This window comes from Crocodylus siamensis, chromosome 1, assembly GCF_052110815.1.
Source record: "Crocodylus siamensis isolate JL-2025a chromosome 1, ASM5211081v1, whole genome shotgun sequence".
Taxonomy (NCBI): Eukaryota; Metazoa; Chordata; order Crocodylia; family Crocodylidae; genus Crocodylus; species Crocodylus siamensis.
The window spans coordinates 126,852,026-126,871,861 of NC_143395.1; the positions used below are offsets into that span (position 1 = coordinate 126,852,026).

General features: G+C 41.8%; 1 protein-coding gene across 9 annotated transcripts in view; it reads left to right on the forward strand.

The window, feature by feature from the left end:
• Positions 1-19,320, forward strand: part of MAP3K4 (mitogen-activated protein kinase kinase kinase 4) — a 189,394-nt gene extending 170,074 nt beyond the window's left edge. For 4 of the 9 annotated variants that reach the window (XM_090042504.1, XM_090042479.1, XM_090042512.1 and 1 more), the window contains 8 exons: positions 126-317; positions 1,252-1,322; positions 3,940-4,056; positions 6,855-7,014; positions 14,830-14,952; positions 15,798-15,904; positions 17,233-17,412; positions 18,806-19,320. In XM_090042504.1, coding sequence (XP_089898630.1) covers positions 126-317; positions 1,252-1,322; positions 3,940-4,056; positions 6,855-7,014; positions 14,830-14,952; positions 15,798-15,904; positions 17,233-17,412; positions 18,806-18,826 — 971 coding nt within the window. In that variant the 3' untranslated portion in view covers positions 18,827-19,320. Of the gene's footprint in view, positions 1-125; positions 318-1,251; positions 1,323-1,859; positions 1,955-3,939; positions 4,058-6,854; positions 7,015-7,895; positions 8,007-14,829; positions 14,953-15,797; positions 15,905-17,232; positions 17,413-18,805 lie in introns of those variants that run through there. The other 5 variants (XM_090042487.1, XM_090042496.1, XM_090042526.1 and 2 more) reach the window with 4 other exon arrangements.
• The last annotated feature ends 516 nt before the right edge of the window (positions 19,321-19,836 follow it).

Sequence of the window (19,836 nt, forward strand, 5' to 3'; positions counted from 1 at the left end):
TCAAAAATCAAAGGAATAGACTCAGTTCAATAAGGAAAATCAACTCGGATCAATTCAAATCAGTTCAGATCTAGCAGCATAGGATCCTAATCAAAGAAAATTATTTGTGACTCTTGTTTTATTAGACATAGCTTCCAAGCAAGTACCCATTGAAGCTGTTCAGAAGTCTGTCCAGTTGTTTGAAGAAAGGCGATACAGAGAGATGAGAAGCAAGAACATAATTGGCCAAGTTTGTGACACCCCAAAATCTTATGATAATGTTATGCATGTAGGTTTGAGGAAGGTGACTTTCAAGTGGCAGAGAGGAAACAAAATAGGTAAGTTTTGTAATAGATTTGTCCCTCCAATTAAAATATTGCATTCAGAATTACTTGTTCACCTTCTAGTTGGCTTTTCAAAACTTGCAACTCCTTTGCCAATATTATCATAGTTGGTTTTATTATGCAAGGATGACTGACAGAATATTCAACATAAAGTACTGTTACTACTCACGTTCTCAGTAAAGTTCTCATTGGTCAGACAGAAACAATAATTGATGTGGATGGAATTCAGCATACACAGATTAGTTTAATTTCAAAGGCGGTTACTCATAGTGTCTGATCTTGCCGGTCCTTCACACGTTCAATTCCTATTTAAGTTGTAAGGAGTTCTGTATTCAGAAAGACATGTAAGCACTTGCTGATGTAATTCCTATTGGCCACACTCGCATGCTAGTTCTGAATGTATATGAAGATTCTTAAATTCTTACTGTATATTCCTGGGTGTGTCTACCTGTGTGCTTTAATGCACAGTAGCCTAATTAGTGTCCATTAGTGTCATCTAAAAAAAGTGTGATTATGCTAATACACAGTAAAATAGGCTACTGCGCATTAAGCGTTACGTAAAAACCATGCACATTCATTACTTGAAGGCAGCCTAATGCACATTTCTTTAATACCTCACATTGGAGGTACGAAATTCAGTACGCATTAGAAAAAGTGCATTTATGCACATGTAGATGTGCCCCCTAAGAAGTTTATATTCCAGAGCAATCTGTTAGTTAACATGTCCACATTTAACATACTTGAACTCAGAATTATAAATGCATAATTATGTAGAAGCATTACAAATTCAGATCAGTTTAAAAGAAAAAGAAAAGACAGTAAACCCCACTGGGTAGAGAAATTTCTTTTTATAGTCATTATTGAATAAGGAAAATGATCTGATGTTTGAGCCATTGTTCTTTGTGTCTGTGTGTTTGTAATTCTACAGGTGAGGGCCAGTATGGGAAAGTCTATACCTGTATTAGTGTTGACACTGGTGAACTGATGGCCATGAAAGAAGTGAGTACTTTATCTACAAGAGCAACTGTTTGATTTAAGGGTTACTTTGTTTCCATCAGCATGAATCCAGCCTGCAGTCCGAACCATTTTGTTGGATTTTTTTAGAGCAGAGGAACAATAATATGAATTTGTACTCTGGATACCCACGTTTACTAATGAGCACCTGTTTTACATTGTTCAAATCGATTTAACCATCATTTTCATACCTGTAAAATTGGTAGTAATTCTTATATAAAAGGCGAGGTTTTTTGTGGGTGATATCTTTTATGGGACCGACTGCATGGTTGGGAGAGATTCAGATATGCTGTTTAGTGCAAGATCACTCTTCTTCAGGTCTTCATAATAGTAAGCCTTATCTTTTTTACAGGGATATTGTAAAGCCTAATTAATGTTTGCTGCCAAGTTTTATACAAGGATCTCAAATAATTTCTCAAAGTAATTTATTAAATCAAAGCTGCATGAAAATGTGTATGTTGTTCTATGGTATTTTATGTTACATTGTGTTCCTCTTCTTTTCCCTCCTTCTTCATTCCCTAGAGAAAAAGATATGAAGTGTCACACCAGATTTTTTCAGCTTCTCCTGTAGTTTAAGTGAGCTAGGCTGGGTCACAAAACTTTTCTGTACTCACCAGGTTAGTCATAAGTTAATTTTCAGTACAGAAATAAGTAAAGCTGCATAGGAACTGAGACTCTCATTCTCTGTTTTTCACCATATTTTACTTGAGACAAGATATTTATGTCAATCTTTTAATTTTCTTTCATTCCTCCACTGGCGTGTGGAGGTAGCCAAGGGGGTTTTACCAATTATCAGTGACTTGGATATTATCTAGTATGCACTCACCACTAGCACAGTTTATATTTTGGGGGCTCAGTTCTTTTTCCAGTTTTTCATTTATAACTTTCAGTGTCAGTCAGGTATATATTAAAAGCCAGGTGAGTTCTTGTCTATCATTCCTGCCCATTGACCAAATACCAGTGACTTAGGACCCTGTTGTTTTGCAGAAGACCATAATTTCCTAATACGTATCCTCCCTCTAGAATTCATAAGCCCCTAGTTTTTGTAGGTGCGATTTCTGTATCAAGTCAAGCATATGTATGCCTTTGGGGAATGCCTTGGAAAACCTAAGGTTTATGTGAGAGAGATGTGCAATTAATGGACCTTATGTTAATAAGCTAAATATGTAGCATGACATTTCCTAGCCCTTATAAAAATATTTTGAAATTGGTTAATAAAGAATAATTAATTATATTTTAATAAATTACAATATAACTGATTAATAACATGTTTATTTCTTATAAAGGACTACATACAAGCTATGTTTCATAGTCTCAGTTCAAAGTCTTTTTGGAATTGCTTAAGTGTAAAATATCATTGGATTTTTTCTTTTTACTTCCCTGAAAAGCACTATTTTTTCCTTGGGTTTTTCTTCAGACTTTAAAAATGAATCTTTCCAGAGCTGAGGAGAAACCTGTGAAGCTTCAGTTCAGTATATAATAAAAACCTACTAAAAATAAGAATTTAAACAACAGTGCTGTCTAAACTATACTTTCTCTGACACCAGTGAAAATGACATGGGAAATACTTGATTTTACAGACATTGGCCAGATTGTATAACATTGATTAGACATGAAAGTGGTACTTAAACATTTAAATTCCATCCTGCCTGAATCCCTGGAAAGTATTAATGCATCTTCTTCTGTAATGTGCCTTCAGCATAGCTTTAAAACTTTGTCACAAAAAAGCAGCAACTAGGAGAAGCATTAATGATTTTTCAGGGGCTTGAGCAGAGCAGAACTTGATTGCACTTAGATGCCAAATAGGTAGAGTAAGATGGGCAAAGAAAAATATTTAGACACCATTTGTTACTTTTTCTTGAATTTAACTTTATCACTGTTTAATGGAGTACAAAACCTCATGTTCTGAAATTTACACAGAGGTAACTAATCATAATGTCCTAGCAGCTCAAGTGAGTAGATGTATATTTATGTTTCTTGTGGCTATTATTAACTTGATGTATTCACCAATTTTTTAACTTTAACCATATGATTAAAAATAGCATCTTCTCTACTTTGTACTAAGCTTTTTGTTTGACTTTGCAGTATATTGAAAAGGAAAGAATTAAATCATTTTTTCATTAGAAGGTTTTCTAACTTTTTTTCTCTAGAAAAATTCATCATGGCTTCATTGTAGGAGTGCAAATGAGATTTGCTCCATTAGTTACCACCAGCTACACCTGTTGTTCTTCCATGCCATTCCATGTCCTTGGAACAGATTTAGAAATGGGAAACTCTTCTAAATTCCTCTGAGCTAACAGCCTGCTCCTTCATGAAGGATAACACTACTGATGTGTGTAGACCTTCATATATTTGAGTTGTTGTGGTTTACACTATATGAGTTAGAGCCCAGGCTCTTTCGGAACCACATTTTGTTTTCAAATAGCACCATCTCTTCCCCTGCAATGTCTATAAAACTTTTCCTAGAAATCCAAAAAACGAAGAATACTTATAAAAAGAAAATCTTCTTAGGTGTTATCTTGGTTTGGTAACTTTCTGTAGTAGTTTTACATTTAGGTAACGAATAATGAAATGGCAATAATGAAAATAATTACTTTTGCAGATAAGATTTCAACCCAATGATCACAAGACCATCAAAGAAACTGCAGATGAACTGAAAATTTTTGAAGGCATTAAGCACCCTAATCTGGTTCGTTATTTTGGGGTGGAGCTGCACAGGGTAAGCTAGTGAGTTGAAAATATTTATGGAATTCAGACTCTGGATCACAAATCTTCTTGCATCACAGCGCAATTAACTTAGTCTTATTACCCAGCAAATCTCTGTGATTTACAACATTTCTCTGAATCTAGAAAAGATTTTAGTCAAAAGTAAGTTGTTGAAAGTTATTGGGGTTGATCTTAAAGGGGAAGTGAGAGTGCAGTAAGGTTAGGAATTAATTGGTAGTACATTACATGCTCTGCCTTAACTCTGATCATGTATATATATATTAAAGCTTAAATCTTATTTCACTTCAGGTGCCTGAGTGGCATGTGTGCAGCTGTGTAAACAGCAAGCTAGATCATGTGTGGCATAATGAATTGGATGCTGCCTTGTATGGGAGGAAACCTGGGATTCTAGTTTGGGACTTTAGATCCAGTGGGGCAGGAACATTTTCAGTGCTGTTTATTCATTTTATTCAATAGATACTAAATGTAGGGTGCAGTGGGTCAGCTTCAAGAGGAGGTCTAGATGGTGTACTGCAACTGCCTGGTCCGTGGTCTGGTGTTCTTTACTAGGAATCAGGAGACAGAAATTCAAACCCTCTGTGTGAGAGTGGCCCAAATACCTTGGATCACTAGATCAGGGCTAGCAAATTATGGCCATTAGCAAGCTATGGCCTGCAAAACCATTGGATCTGGCCCACAGATGTGAGACTTATGTGGCATTTGGCAAGAGGGTGCTTCCACCCATACCATGGCAAGGGAAAGCAGCAGCAGGTGCTTCCCTCTGTGCTGCAGTAGGAACAAGCAATGTAGTGGGTGCTTCCACCCCACCTTTGGGGGCCATGGTAATGGTGGGGTCCTAGCGCTTGCCTTCCTGCCTCTGATCCAAGCTGTGTCATTCTGGCTCGCAGCCTGAAAAAGTTACCAACCCCACTGTAGTTAATCATTGGTTAAAAAGTAGAGGGTCTTCTTTCTCCTCCTTTGACATGAAACACCTACTGGTCATGTTTCTCTGTGACTAGTTTCAGGATGAATCTGGCTTTATATGCGTCTGGGTGGCTGCTTCACCTGAGCACGTCTTCAGTTAGCGTGTGGCATCCTGAGCATGCCCAGATGGAGGCATGGGATGGGTCTAGTTACCTTGAATTTCAAGCTTGCACATAAGTGCCAAAAACTGCAGTTATGTAAGTGTCACATAGGTGCATGGAGACAAAACAAGATGTGGTCCTAAGTAAACTCACAAACTAACTTAAGGCATGGACAGATGGCACACATTTACAGTGGAATAGAAAAAGAATGCACAGTTGCCCAGTCCAGTTGAGAATTATTTGAGAAAGAATCAGGGATAAATTTTTTTCAGTGAGTTCTACCAGTGTAGCCATTGTCTGTCTGCAGCTTGTTGTTGGACAGCATTTTTACACACGGTGGGATGTGGTGCTGGGCACTTTTAAGTAGTAAGCCACGCTATTAAAAACTCCTGCGCATCACATGTAACAGCATTGCTGTCTCCATGCTGAAAAAATGGCAGCGGGGAGCTTTAAACTAAAGCTCATTGGACGTGTTTTATTTTGAAGTGCCCTACCACCGTTTTGTCAGCATGGAGACACTGATGCACGTGATGCATGAAACTGCTAGAGCATGTCAATTTCTGTGCTCCAGCAAACTCAATTAAACATGTCTGCTCCAATGCACTGGATTTCCAGCCTTACCCATATGTGAGTAGGAGCCTAGAGAACCTGTAGCCACTTGCTGAAGGCAAATAGACTATTACCTGCCCCTGTGCCCCGTGGTGATGAAGTTTTGTATGCAGCTGTCCCAGGATAGTTGCACTGTTGTGTGTTCCTGATCCTGGTGTAATTTATAGCAGTATTCTATCGAATGCAATCACTTCCCTTTGTAGACAAAGCTACAAACATCCAGAAGCTCTAAAAAGCATTTTATTAACAGCATAGGACACAATTTCTTAGTGCCTCTCCTCCAAAGCATGTGGACCTGTTTAAAAAAAAAAAAAAATCTTCATGTGAAAATTAAGAGAAAATTGCAATGCATAGATTAGGCATTTCAAAAAGCAGATGTCTTTCAAATAGAACTAGAATCTCTTCACTACTAGTTAGAGAAAAAATAGCCCACGCAGAGTCAGAGAAACTAGAAAATTGGCCCACAGAGCCTTTGAGACATTAGAATCTACAAGAGGGGCAAAAATAACCAGTCTTTTTTGCTTGTTGCTTTTTTGTTAAATACCTTAACTTAGTCACATACCATACTTAACTTTTTCCCAAGAATTAGTGGTTGAAAATTGGAGTGCATGTCTTAAATGAAAAACCCCATTCTAAATAGGTTGGTTAAAAGGAACCTTCTTTTTGCCTTCCCAAAACAAGGTGCGTCTTATTTGGGGCATGTGGTACGTGAGTAAAACCAGTATACATAAATTGCTGTTATAGCACTCAACAATGTACCTGCCAGCTTTTCATAACGTATGTTATTCCAGAATTACAAACTGTTCTACCAGCTCTTTGAGGGCTACCGGGATTCATTCATCCATAATTTGCATTAGTATCACAGCTAGTTATATCATTACAGGACGATACACAGAGGAGATTTTGTTTATGTATGTGAGAACATAATGCTAAAAATAAGTCTGTCAGTGTAGAATAATATGATGAAATTTGTGGTTTAATAGTCCTGATAATCCCAGTTGAAACTAACGCTATTTTGAAAAAAACAACTAGGTTTTGGAGGGAACTCCTGTTGAACATCAAAGATGTTAAATGTTAAAGATTAAAAATAAGACCCCCAATTTGGTTCCTACCACAGGAGGAAATGTACATCTTCATGGAGTACTGTGATGAGGGCACACTGGAAGAGGTATCAAAGCTGGGCCTTCAGGAACATGTCATTAGACTCTACTCAAAGCAGATCACCATTGCTATCAATGTATTGCATGAACACGGGATAGTTCATCGAGACATTAAAGGTAAATGGTAAAATAAGCCAATAAGGAAAGGTGTTTTGTTGCAGTAAAGTATTGTGAAGAAATAGTTGCAGAAGTCATTCATGGAGATTTAAAGAAAGTTCTCTACTCTAGAGCAGCAGTTGTGTTAATAACAGTCTTGGCCCCGTACCTGGACAGTTTATAAGCTATTAGCAGTTGCCCATGAGGCACTTCCGTAACTTCATTTGAGGACACTGGGAGCCCTAGGGCTCTTAATCCAGGTACTGAAATCTGACCCTTAGACTTCTACCCCTTAGTCTTCTGACCCTTACACCAGTAACCTGCCAACTTTTTTTTTTTGTTATTGTTCTGGTCTTTTCAAGAAATTATGGAGTTTTTGGGGAGCTGAAGAGCAGCATGCAGATCATATAATTATGTCCTTTTTTCTGCAGTTGTCAGGGTTCAAGAAGAGCACGTAGGATTTCTAAGGAGTGATTAATTTATTTTAATGGTAAAAGGCTGTCATAATTTGAAGGGAGACTAAAGACTAATATACTTAAATTATGCTTATTTATTGTTTTTATGATGCATATTAGTTAGTCTACACAACTTGGCTTTTAGCTGTCCCTTACAATAAACAGGCTGGAGCTACAAAACCTGGGATTTTTTTGGCATACAGGGACACTTCTTCTTTCCTTTTGTTTCATTCCTTTTACTTACATTGTCACGAGCAGGGCTTCTTCTCTTCTGCTTCTTTTGGGAATGTTCTCCTATTTAGTTTAGCAAGATGTCTTCCTCAACAATGGCAGAGAAACCAAAGAAGGCAGAGAAAAATTGCTCTCAGAGTATACCCTGCAAATGCTCAGTTTGATAAGACAGTGCAACCCAACGATGCTGGGTTTCTATGTCCCTCTTGCTCACAGGGTTCTGAATCATCGCAGCAGTCTAAGGGATTCCCAGTTGCTCTTGGTCCTTTGGCCTCATGCACCTCATTTGGGAAAGAACTGTCCACGACCCAGAGGCCTCCCACCCAGGTAGGCCACTCTTGAGTCAGCTTTGGCATCTTTGTAGGAGACCATCACCTTTCCTTTTAATCTCATCCCCAAGCATTCTTGTCTTTCCTGTTCTCCTTCAGGGCAAAGGCTTTTTCTACAGTTGTAAATTCACCTCTGACCTTCATGCATATGGTGGTCATACAGATTTAGGTGATTACTTTAAGGTTTGATTTGAGGTTGATCAGTTTTGAGGTTGCTTCCTCTTGGACGAGGAAGTGTTAAAATCCAAGGCCTGTCCTGGAAGTTGGGTCGTGTAAACAGTCGGGATTCCCTTTGTATCAGTGTAGGGCCTCCTTAACCTTATGGTGTACTTTCTAGATGACAAGGAGTGTGTCTTCCTCTTGTGCGAAGCAAAAACTAGTATATAGTAGTTCATGGAGTTGTATCGCTGTATTATCCAATAGGGTCTTCATTGCCTCATTTTCCTCATGTCCAGTACTGGAGTGCTGCTTAGGAGCTATTCCAGTTTCAGATGTTGAAGTGGTCAGGGTCATTGCTGGTCATTCCATGCTCTAGATAGGGCTTTCCTAATCCTTAAAGTCAAGTTATTGCTCACATGGTGACTGTGAAAGGGTCAGCTGTATAAAGGGGGCTTAACTTAAGACTTTTCCCTCATCCATAAATTTGGTGGATGAATCAGTTCATATTAGGGACTCATTCAGAATGGCACATGTATGTAATCTGAGTGTAATCCCAGCGAGGCATATCTATACTCTCAACCTCAGTAATTAAGTAAATTGTGGTAGATTTTATAGGTTGCAATGGGGGCAATTCATGATCATGTACTTGGATACTTTTGCTTGCATAGACGTGGGACATTATCATGTAGTGTACATGGAGCCTGAAGTAAAATTAATTTTTCTGTGGAATATTCTCACTTCTCCCTTGTGGCACACCTCAGTGGACTGCTTTTCTCTATCAGCAAATACCCAGTTATTCTTTAGTCAAGTCTTTCATGTGTGTTCCATTGTTAGGGCCCATATATGTCCTACATGTTGAAATGGGCATCTTTTGGCCAGCAGTGTCCTTTGAAGTTGCATCTGTCCCCAGACTTCAAAGGGTTGATCAGGGCCCTTTGCATATTTGTGCTCCTTACAAGCTGTGGCTAGATTTTTGTTGTATATTAGGCTCTGATGAATGTAGTCATTATTTCTAGTCCTCTTTGGGTTTTTCTTAGTTTCTTTTCAGTTGTTTTGTTTCTTTGTACCTGGGTACTTGGGCTTCATTACTTATGGCTACAACCAAATCTCCTACATTTAAACATTACCTGTATTGTGCAAGAGCCATACACTTCAAAGGTGGCCATACCACATGCCGGTTCTGTCTGATATAAGGACATGTCCCTGAAAAGTTCTCAATCGCCACAGCATTCACAAAATGAAGGCAGAAGACAGCTGATGCTCACCTGAAACTTTTCTTACATGACAACTCACTGAGACCTGCCTTTTATCTTGGTACATGGGACATTCCTGGGAGAGAACAGTCTTTAAGTTAAGAGTGCTCCAGTGTTAAGCCTCATGCACTTCCTTCTAGAGCAAACTCTTCTGTCATTCATGCCTTCAGGTCCTTGTTTTTGACTCCTGGGAGGGTAGAAAAGATAATTACTCCACAAAATATCTTAGGCATGGGTCACTTTCTGATTGATTTTTAAGTAAAAAGAAGCTGAAGTTACCTTGTTCGTTATCAAAGGGTGTCATTTAGCCTTGCACTGTGAAGAACTTAAGTTTCCAAGCTTCAGCACTGGCTAAAGATTAGCTTCTTTCTGCATTCATTTGTAGAACTGCAGCAGTATAACAGGGTTCTTGGTACTGATGCTTGGTGACTCAATATTGCCAGTAGCCTTTTTTGGTACTGAGGTTTTTGGTATGCACGGCTTTGGTGCCATCAGTGTGTTGTGTTGTTCATGCTGCTGACTATGGCATGTAGGTTCATCATACAAACTAATCTCATGGTTTGAATGATTCTCGAGTCTCTACTGTTATGGTCTGCACTGTGCTACCACTTTTGGTACTTGTTTCTAGCTTGCCAGCGATAGTATGGTTCTGAGGTCCAAATGAGAGAACTTCTTATAACCTGCTTTACAAAACCCCACCATCTCTTGAGGAGTACTATTCCTTCATTGAGAGAGTACTGTTTATATCTCAAGGTGATAAAAGGACTGCTTCTTCATGATACTCCCCCCAGATTGCATTCTTTTTATGACTTTTATGTATCTAATAGGGATTCTAGGATTAATTAGTTCAGGAAAGGAGGAGCTGAAGATAGTATGTCCTCAGGGTAGCACCTTCATAGTGCCTTCTTCCCTTAAGTCTCTGTACTCTGACCATATTGGGTACTGACTTGGAGATCCTCTTCAGTCTCTTCTTGTAGAGCTTCGTCCTCATCATCAGTGAGATCCTCAAGTATGCATCAGTAGCAGCTGCTGAAAGGACTGAGACCCATAAAACACTTGCTACCTCTTCTTTATCCTTCGGTTAAACTGTAGGTTTTATTGCTCCATCTCATCCTCAACATTATAAAACTTCCTGGGACATTTTTCACAGGATTGCAGATGGCCTGTAAATCCCTTGTGAGACTGGGCGTGAAAAGTCCCAGATATTTTCCATTTCTACATACCAGAGTGGTATCAGTCAGTGAGGGCCAGCAGAATGCGGTAACAGGCTTAATATCGATCCCACCTACATCCAAGAGAGTTGCCCGTGTCTGGCATTGAATACTTTTATGTTCATTCAGTTCCAGGCTTGCTGGTTATGATAACCACACAAAGAAGTTATAGACAGCAGCAACCGAAGACCATGGCTTAGGGAAGAAACTAAATATCTGGATTTGGGGGAAGATGTTACTAATCTGCCAAATTCCATCTCAGATTTTCTAACTAAGAGGCATTATTGTCTGGCTGTAACTGTTTTAAATGGCATGAAGTAAGCAGGGTTATAGACAAGCTATCTCAAAATTTATCCATTCATTTAAATCCTTGATAGTAGAAGGGCAATTAGTGCTATGAACCTGGACAGCTGCCAAAGGGTTAGTTCATACGTTTACAGAACAACTGTCCCGTGTGGAGGCATCTGATGCCTGTTTTGGCAGTGTTGTCTTACAGTTAAAGTTAGGGTGATTTGTCTGAGTATCCACCCTTTACACATCAGATCGCTGCTTCTGAGTCACTAGAAGCACAATAGGTATGCAGCAACTGTTAAAGGAAGAACATGTACTTATATATGCAGCAACTGTGGCTCACTGAGATGTGTTGCTCATCTTTACTCTATCACCCTGCTCTCTTTACATGCTACCAGATTCTGGTAACATTTAAATGTTCACCAAAGTTTGGGAGGACCTTTGGTCCTCCTCTGCTATTTGTCCTGGGTGGGAGGAATGACAGTCTAGGGGCTAGTAAAAGGATTCCAGTCTCATGTGCTGAATATTAAGACCCCCCCCCTCCCCCCCCCCCCCCCCCCACAAGTGAAGACATGTGGACACCAAGCCTTGTGGAACTGCAGTCAATTGTTCTGGAGGTAACCTTTCTTTCCCAACATGTAAAACTTCATTGGTTTCATAGTTTCTAGGGTCGGAAGGGACCTGAGCAGATCATCTAGTCCGACCCCCTGCCATGGCAGGAAAGAAAGAATCAAACGACCCCAGCAAGATGTGCATCTAACCTCCTCTTAAAGACCCCCAGGGTAGGAGCCTGCAGGAGCCTGCACCACTTCTCTTGGAAGTTGGTTCCAGGCCCTAGCCGCCCTGACTGTGAAGTAGTGCCTCCTGATATCTAGCCTAAACCTACCCTCTGCCAGCTTGTGACTGTTATTCCTGGTCACTCCTGGTGGTGCTCAGGGGAACAGTGACTCCCCCAATGCCTGCTGGTCCCCCCTGACTAGTTTATAACAGGCCACTAGATCCCCCCTTAGCCTTCTCTTTTGGAGGCTGAACAGGTTCAGGTCCCGGAGCCTCTCCTCATAGGGCCTGCCCTGTTGTCCCCTGATCATATGAGTGGCCCTCCTCTGGGCCCTCTCCATGCTGTCGACATCCCTCTTGAAGTGCGGCGCCCAGAACTGGACGCAGTACTCCAACTGCGGCCTGACCAGTGCCGCATAGAGGGGGAGGATCACCTCCTTGGACCTGCTCGAGATGCATCTGTGGATGCATGCCAAGGTGCGGTTGGCCTTCCTGACTGCCTCCCCACACTGCCGGCCCATGTTCATCTTGGAGTCAATGATGACCCCCAGATCCTTTTCCGCCTCTGTGCTGACAAGAGGGGAGTTCCCCAACCTGTAGGTATGGTGCCGGTTGTTCCTCCCGAGGTGCATCACCTTGCACTTGTCTGTGTTGAAACCCACCCTATTCTTGTCTGCCCACCCTTGTAACCTGTTGAGGTCTGATTGTAGCCTGTTGCATCCTTCCAGTGTGCCCATGTCCCCCAACATCTTAGTGTCATCAGCAAATTTGAACAGGGTGCTTTTTACCCCCTCGTCCAGATCACTGATGAAGATGTTGAACAGTGCGGGCCCGAGGACCGAGCCCTGCGGAACCGCACTGCCCACGTCCTTCCAGGCTGAGAAGGACCCATCCACTACCACCCTCTGGGTGCGGCCCTCCAGCCAGTTGGCGACCCATTTGACTGTGTGGGTGTCTACACCACAGCCCCCCAGTTTCTTAATGAGAACGGGGTGAGAGACAGTGTCAAAGCCTTCTGGAAGTCCAGGAAGTCTACCCCTGCACCTAATGATCTGGTGATCTGATCATAAAAGGCCACCAGGTTGGTCTGACAGGACCTGCACTGATGAACCCATGCTGGTTGCCCCTAAGCATGCAGCCCCCTGCTGGCCCCTCCTGGATGTGTGCCAGCACAATTTTCTCGAACAGCTTGCCTAGGATCGAGGTAAGACTGACTGGCCTATAGTTTCCTGGGTCCTCCTTCCTGCCTTTTTTGAAGATGGGGACCACGTTAGCCCTCTTCCAGTCCTCCGGTACCTCTCCGGAGCACCATGAGTGCTCGTAAAGCTGTGCCAGGGGACTTGCAATGACCTCGGCCAGTTCCTTTAGAACTCTAGGGTGGAGATCATCCGGGCCGGCTGACTTGAATACGTCCAGCCCCTCCAGAAGCTCCCTAACTAAATCCTCGTTAACCCGTGGCCCAGGTGTGCCTCCCCCGGGGCTGAGGGGGGCCCAGCAGGGAGGTGGCTGTTCTGGTCCCTACTTAGGAAGACGGAGGCAAAGAAATCGTTGAACATATTAGCTTTGCCGTCTGGTGTGACGACCAAGTTTCCCATCGCGTCCTGTAAGGGCCCCACATTACCCGGGACCTTCTTTTTACCCCCTATGTATTTAAAAAAGGACTTCTTGTTGTCCTTAATCTAGGAAACTAGCCCCAGTTCCATCTCTGCCTTGGCCTTCTTAACTACCTCCCTACATCCCCGAGCAACTACAGAATAGTCCTCCTTGGTGATGACCCCTTCTTTCCACTGGGTATAAGCCTCCTTTTTAGCAAGGAGACATTCCCGGATGCTTTTGGTGAGCCATGGAGGCTTGTGTGCTCTCCTGCTCCCTTTGATCCTCGTTGGGATTACCTTCCTTTGGGCTTGGAGGATCGTCTCCTTAAGGAGCGATCACTCTCCTTGGACACCTGGCTCCCCTCCCCCCCGGGACCTCAGCGCTTCTCCAACTATCCTCCTTAGCTCGTTGAAGTCTGCCCTCCTAAAATCTAGGGCGGACTTTATGGTAATCATGGAACGGAATTTATTTCTGTTGCACACGGTCTCTTTTTAATACTATTATGTGTATAACTTCTTTCTCTATCTTGCTGACGTTAAATAACTAAACTCCGCTTCGAGAAGCTTTGGTACTTACTGAGGAACTTTTGCTTTAGGCAGGTAGTGTTTCACCATTATTGACCAATATTGCTTTTCTATAAACTGAGCATTTTCAAGGGGTTATTTTTTTCCCCTTCGTTCCAAAAGTATCTCTGTTGAAGAATGATGATATGCTAACTGGACAAGCTAATATTCTAGAAGGCAAGAGGAGATGAGGGTTCCTGTGCAAAAGTGGGAAACAGATGGAAAGGCCAAGGGCAGGATTCACAAAGAGATGTAGGCATTCCCATACCTAATTTTTAGGCATCTAGCTTCTGAGTGGAATTCTTACATAAGTCGGGATCTTATGTGAAACAGAGATTCATAGCATAAAACCCTTCTGCACAATGGCCTGGTGGTTAGAGCACTTGCCCAGTAGGGACCAGTGTTAAACTCCTTCCAGAGCCTGAGGAGATTCATACCCACCATTCATATTTTCTGGGAAAGTGCCATTATGGCTAAGATGAGCTAAATGCACACTGCACCTCTTTTGTTGAAACTGGGCCACTGAAGCTACCAATGGGGCCAGAGAGAGAGAGCAAGCAAGGAGCCCAATTCTGTAGCTGAGTGAAGGAAGCACTCCCCTGGGAGAGAGGAAGGAGAGTCCTGGGTTCTTGCAATGCTGTTTAGGTATTGTAGTCAGTGTCTATGAATGAATAATGCTGAAACAGTACCAAAACCAGTAATCGGGACCCAGAATCCCCTTGCTTCCAGGGGGAGTACCCTCCCTCCTTTGTTTAGGGAGTGCCTATGGAGGCACATTGTGTGATTTTCCTCCCTTGGAGGAGTGTTCACTAATAGTTAGAACAAGAAGCCCAGGTGACCCCTGGAAGTCCCTGCCAGCCCTAGTTTCCTATGATTCTGCTACAAGGTTTCAGTTAGCATATGGTACTAAAACCTGACTCCTCAGTTGAACAGCAGTTTAACAAGTCGTTAAATGTTTGTGTGCTTCCCAGGAGCTAATATCTTCCTTACCTCATCGGGACTTATTAAGCTGGGAGACTTTGGCTGCTCTGTTAAATTAAAGAACAACACACAGACAATGCCTGGAGAAGTGAACAGTACTCTGGGAACTGCAGGTGAGAGAGACTGCCAAAATGTTTTTCTGCCCCATTACTGTCTATGAAACTCAGCTTGTTCAGAGGGCAGTGCAGCGTCAAGTTTCAGTGGAGCTCCAGCAATCTTACTTGGTAGGATATTGAGAGAAGGAGCACTGAGACGACCTTAACTGGTAGGGTGGGTCTCTAGAAGGAAGTACAAAGTACAGCACAGCAGAGTTTACACAAAGGAAAGAAGAACATAGCTTCCAAAATCTCTCACTTCATGCATTGTGCACTTCTTTAGAGCACCTCTGGGCTATGTAAACAGCAAACCGTATTTAACTTTCTGGTCTACATTGTTTTTAACATGCTTATTTTTTCTAAGCATGCTTGTTAATGTAAGATCCAGTGTGAATGGTTGTAGCTCCTTGGAGGTCTGTTGCATCTGATCTCAGTTTGAATCAACTTGTTCCCACCAAGTTTTGCACCCAGAAGACGCAGACCTCCTAACTGGGTAACAATTTTGGAGAGGTACGACTGCACTTTGCAGGAGCATCACATTTTGAGAGGACACCATCCTCTACCCTTACCAAAATAGTAGTGTCCTTTTGCACAGCTGTTCTATTTTAAGGGAAAATAACTGAAAATATGCAGTTTTTGCATCTTTAACTGTAATTTCTCAATATAAAAGAAGCATATGCTGCAAATCCTTCAGAAAACAAGACAACAGTGAATGACATGTTCTAACAAGCAAAGAGTAGCTAGTGGTAAATTGCTGCAGATGTATCAGACAGGGTTTGGTGGCTTTTCAGTTGCTTTTTATTTTGGTACATACTGTTCCTTCTTTTGTATAAACTGACAGTAACATTTGTATTTTTTCAAAGCATACATGGCTCCTGAAGTAATTACCAGAGCTAAAGGAGAGGGGCATGGACGTGCAGCAGACATCTGGAGTCTGGGTTGTGTTGTGATAGAGATGGTCACTGGCAAGGTAAGGACATTTCACATGCTGTATGAAGCCAGGCTGATTGAGAGAGATCTCGGCTGCAGGTTCTGATCTTTAGAAAAGAGGCCTGGACAATTTTCACTGGTAAACAGTGTAAAAGTGATATGCATTTGCTATTAGCTGGAACCTCACAAAGAAAAATCCATTTTACAGGCTTGCAAACATTTTCGTTTCCAAGGCTGAGGTTTCACTGGTGTTGCAGATGGCACATCCGTGTTTGGAAACAGAAAAGTATTTTTCTAGGGACATTGGGTGTGATTTACACTACGGTCTCTTCAGCTTGTGTAGACATACCTGAGCTTATGCTTGCTAGCTTGGCTACTGCTAGCAGTGTGGCATAGACCTTTGTGCAGGCTGCAAAGTCCAGCCAAGCAGCTGAGTAAATACTGATGCGGTTAGCTCATGGTTTGCTCTGTGCCACTGTGGTGATGCTGTTAGCAGTAGCCAGTTATGGCTAGCTTGGGTGTGTCAACTCAAGCTGCAAGCCACAATCTGTTTTCTGGTTTTTTTCTCCAAACAGAATCTCTTTCTCTTTCTGTTCTGGAAATATTTGTAGTTTTGGAGTGTTGCTCAGCTGCATCCTGAAATGGTTTTCAGACTTTTTGTGGTACTTGTCTTGCACAGCCTCTATCTCTGAGACATCCCACAAAGAAATCAGTGAAATCATTAGGAAACGTACACTGACCACTAGAAACGTTGTCATGTAATGGATTTGGTTTTTTATGATGATCAATTTTAAATTTCTTTATTCTCCTTATGCTCTGTTTTTCTGTCCTATGTAGATTTGCTGTTTTGTTTCATAAATATGCTCAACGCATATATACAGAATAATGTTCTCCACCCCACTGCAGTTTTAGGCATGCTTCAGACCAATAACCACAGAAAGCATTTCTGTCTTGCTTACCAGCTATCAGTCAAAGCTGTATTCTAACACAGATTGGAGATAGGAACTGTGTCCATAAAGGGTTGACCTTGCCTCACTTGCTTTCATACAAATGTATTTAAAGCCTGCCTTCAGGATCCTGGATGTCCTATTCTGTATAGTTTCCTATGCCGTGCTTATTACAGTATCTGAGTGCGTTAAGCAAGGCAGCTAATATCTGTCAGGTGCTTGAAGATGATGAGCTGCAGAGCCTTATCTGAGGACCTTAGTATTTTTAGTAGATTTTTGTAAAATGATGGAATTCATGCTGCCAAGTCCATGAGCTTTGGTTATTTCACTAGCCTTTCTGAGCTAGAGAGCTGAGTGCTTCCCTTGACTATTGAATCTCTTCACTAAGCCCTGAATTCAGCAGTCTTGTTATCTGTTGCAGCGGCCATGGCATGAATACGAGCACAACTTCCAGATCATGTATAAAGTGGGGATGGGTCATAAGCCTCCTATCCCTGAAAGGGTAAGTCCAGAAGGAAAGGACTTCCTATCTCACTGCCTGGAAAGCGATCCAAAGATGAGATGGACAGCTAGCCAGCTCCTCGACCATCCCTTTGTCAAGGTTTGTTATATTGGTTTGGCTTTAGGATCATAGTGGGATACAAATCAGAAAGACCAGATGATTCTGTGAGCTGTAGGTACAACTGTGGGGCAATATCTTGTATTAGGGTGATACATCCAGAGAGTCAGTGTTCAAATGCACACACAGTGTTCGTGGTGCTGGCAAATGTTCTGGTTAGTTTCTTGGTTGCTAATTTTGGTGGCTGCATTACCTTTGTCAAAGGAATGTTCTGCAGTGGGTGCTATCTGTGCACATTGCACAAGACACTCTGACCAGTTTTATTGAAGGGCTTTAAATATAGATTAAAGCAATCTGGACTCCAAGTTTTTTAACTATAAAAAAAAAAAAAAAAAGGTTGTGAGAAGTTAACCAATATAGCAACTGTGCTGTTAGTGGGGCTCCCCCACATATATGAATACATTGACAGTGATTTGAGTAACAGCTTGCTGAAAAGTAAGTACCATATTCACCTGAATCCAAGATGAAACTGAATTTAAGACAAGGTTGGCAGAATGGGATGTTCATGGATGATTCAGAAACATGGGACGAAAGGGCCCTGCTCTCTTCAAAATTCTGTTTCTCTTAGATATGTTGTTCAGTGGGTTGGAAAGACTTTGGTTCCTGCCATTTTTATCAGCTGTGTTGCAATTTTTATTGTAACTTTTGTTTGAATTATTTACCTGAAGATTTTCTAAACTAATCTATCAATGACAATGGACTCATAGACTCCCAGAGTCAGGAAAAGGACCCGATAGACTATCTAGCTCCTATTGGCGGGTGGGGTGGGGTGGGGTGGTGGGCGGTGTTTTCTGCAGTACTATTCTAGTTCAGGTAACATAGAGGGATATTTTCTTGCATAAACCCTACACCGTGGGTACTCCTCCATGGGACATGTAGGGTATTGTTGACAGGTAACAGGAAGTAATTGGAGGTAATGGTTTGGAGCAGGCTGTGATGATGGGTACAGTAGAACCTAAGTGGTGTGCACCCTATTTGGTTTTCAGCAGGTTGCCAAATCAAGAACCACTTAGCTGTTTGCTGTGGCTTCTACTTCCAAGGATGCTGCTTCTCCTGCCAGCTGAAGCACTGCCACAGCCCCAGGCAGCTGTCTGCTGTGGCTGTACTCCCTATTAGGTCACAAACTGGCATCGTCACAGAGACTGAATCCTGTGAAGAACCTGGGTCTTCCTGTTCTGTGCGTGCGCGCGCGCACACATGCATGTGCATGTACACACCCACATACACAAGGAATAGTTTAAATGGCAAAAATACATTATCTATTCAATGATCCACTTTGGTGAGCAGGAAGAAGATGCCTGTGGCATTTTTTTCTGCCCCCCCGAGTCCGTGCAGCTTAGACTTGTGATTGCTGACTGTTTTGTGTGTCTTTCAGGTTTGCACAGATGAAGAATGAAGTTGCTCAGTCTCTGCCTTCTTGTTTCCTGGCAAAGCACCTGTTAATCACTACTGTATGTAATATTTACATAAAGACTGTGCGGAGAAACAGTATAAAATTTAAACTCACCATGACTGAAGACTGCACAAGTGACAAGCGTCACTTCTTCTGCTGCTCCCGTATGTTTTACTTGGCACATGTTGCTCCTGTGACAGTGTCCGCAAGTTTAAAGAAGCTGCATGTTTCAGTGAAAGTGCCATTACTACTGTATATGGACCATTACCTTTTTTGTTCTTTCTCCTGTTTCTCATTTGATTGAGAACTGTAAGTTAATAGGTAGTATTTTTGAACTTTCTAGGTTCGAAAAAAGTTGTAGTGTTATCAGGCGTTATGGACCTTGTTTTTTAACCTCCTGTTTGTTGAGTGCACTGACTGTGAACTTTTACTCTGGTTTTTTTTTTGTTTGTTTGTTTTGTTTTTGTTTTTTGGGCCAGCTTCAGATTTGTTATGCAAAAGGCTGTTTAATGAAATTTAAAAAAACAAGTTTTTCTCAATAAATGGTTTATTTTAGGAAGTTTTTTTTCTGCATCCTTTATTTCATTTGCTGGAGAGCCAGCTGATGTCTGTAGCAAATACAAGACATTTTGAGGTGAAATGTGAACAATGAAGTTTTATTTCAGCATCTCTCATCTGAAAGGAAAGGGAAAATTTGGTCCCTTGGGCTGAAGTTTTCCTGAAGCTTTTCAGTTTTGGGCTGAAACGTTTCACAGTAGTCAATGCAACTGAGTTTATCAGCCATTATAAATACCAGCTGAGTCCTTTCGTGATATCATTAAAAATGTTTTCAGGGTTCTCTTGCTTACAGAGAGGTATGAATTGATATCTACAGGACTGTTCATTTACGACACCCAAGATTGCGGTGAAGTTGGTTTAATTGAGTGGGTACATGCACCTAGTAGTGAAAGGTGAGTGCAGCATGGATAGCAAGCAGTACCCACGTCAGCTTCAGTCCAGCTAATACGCGTGTC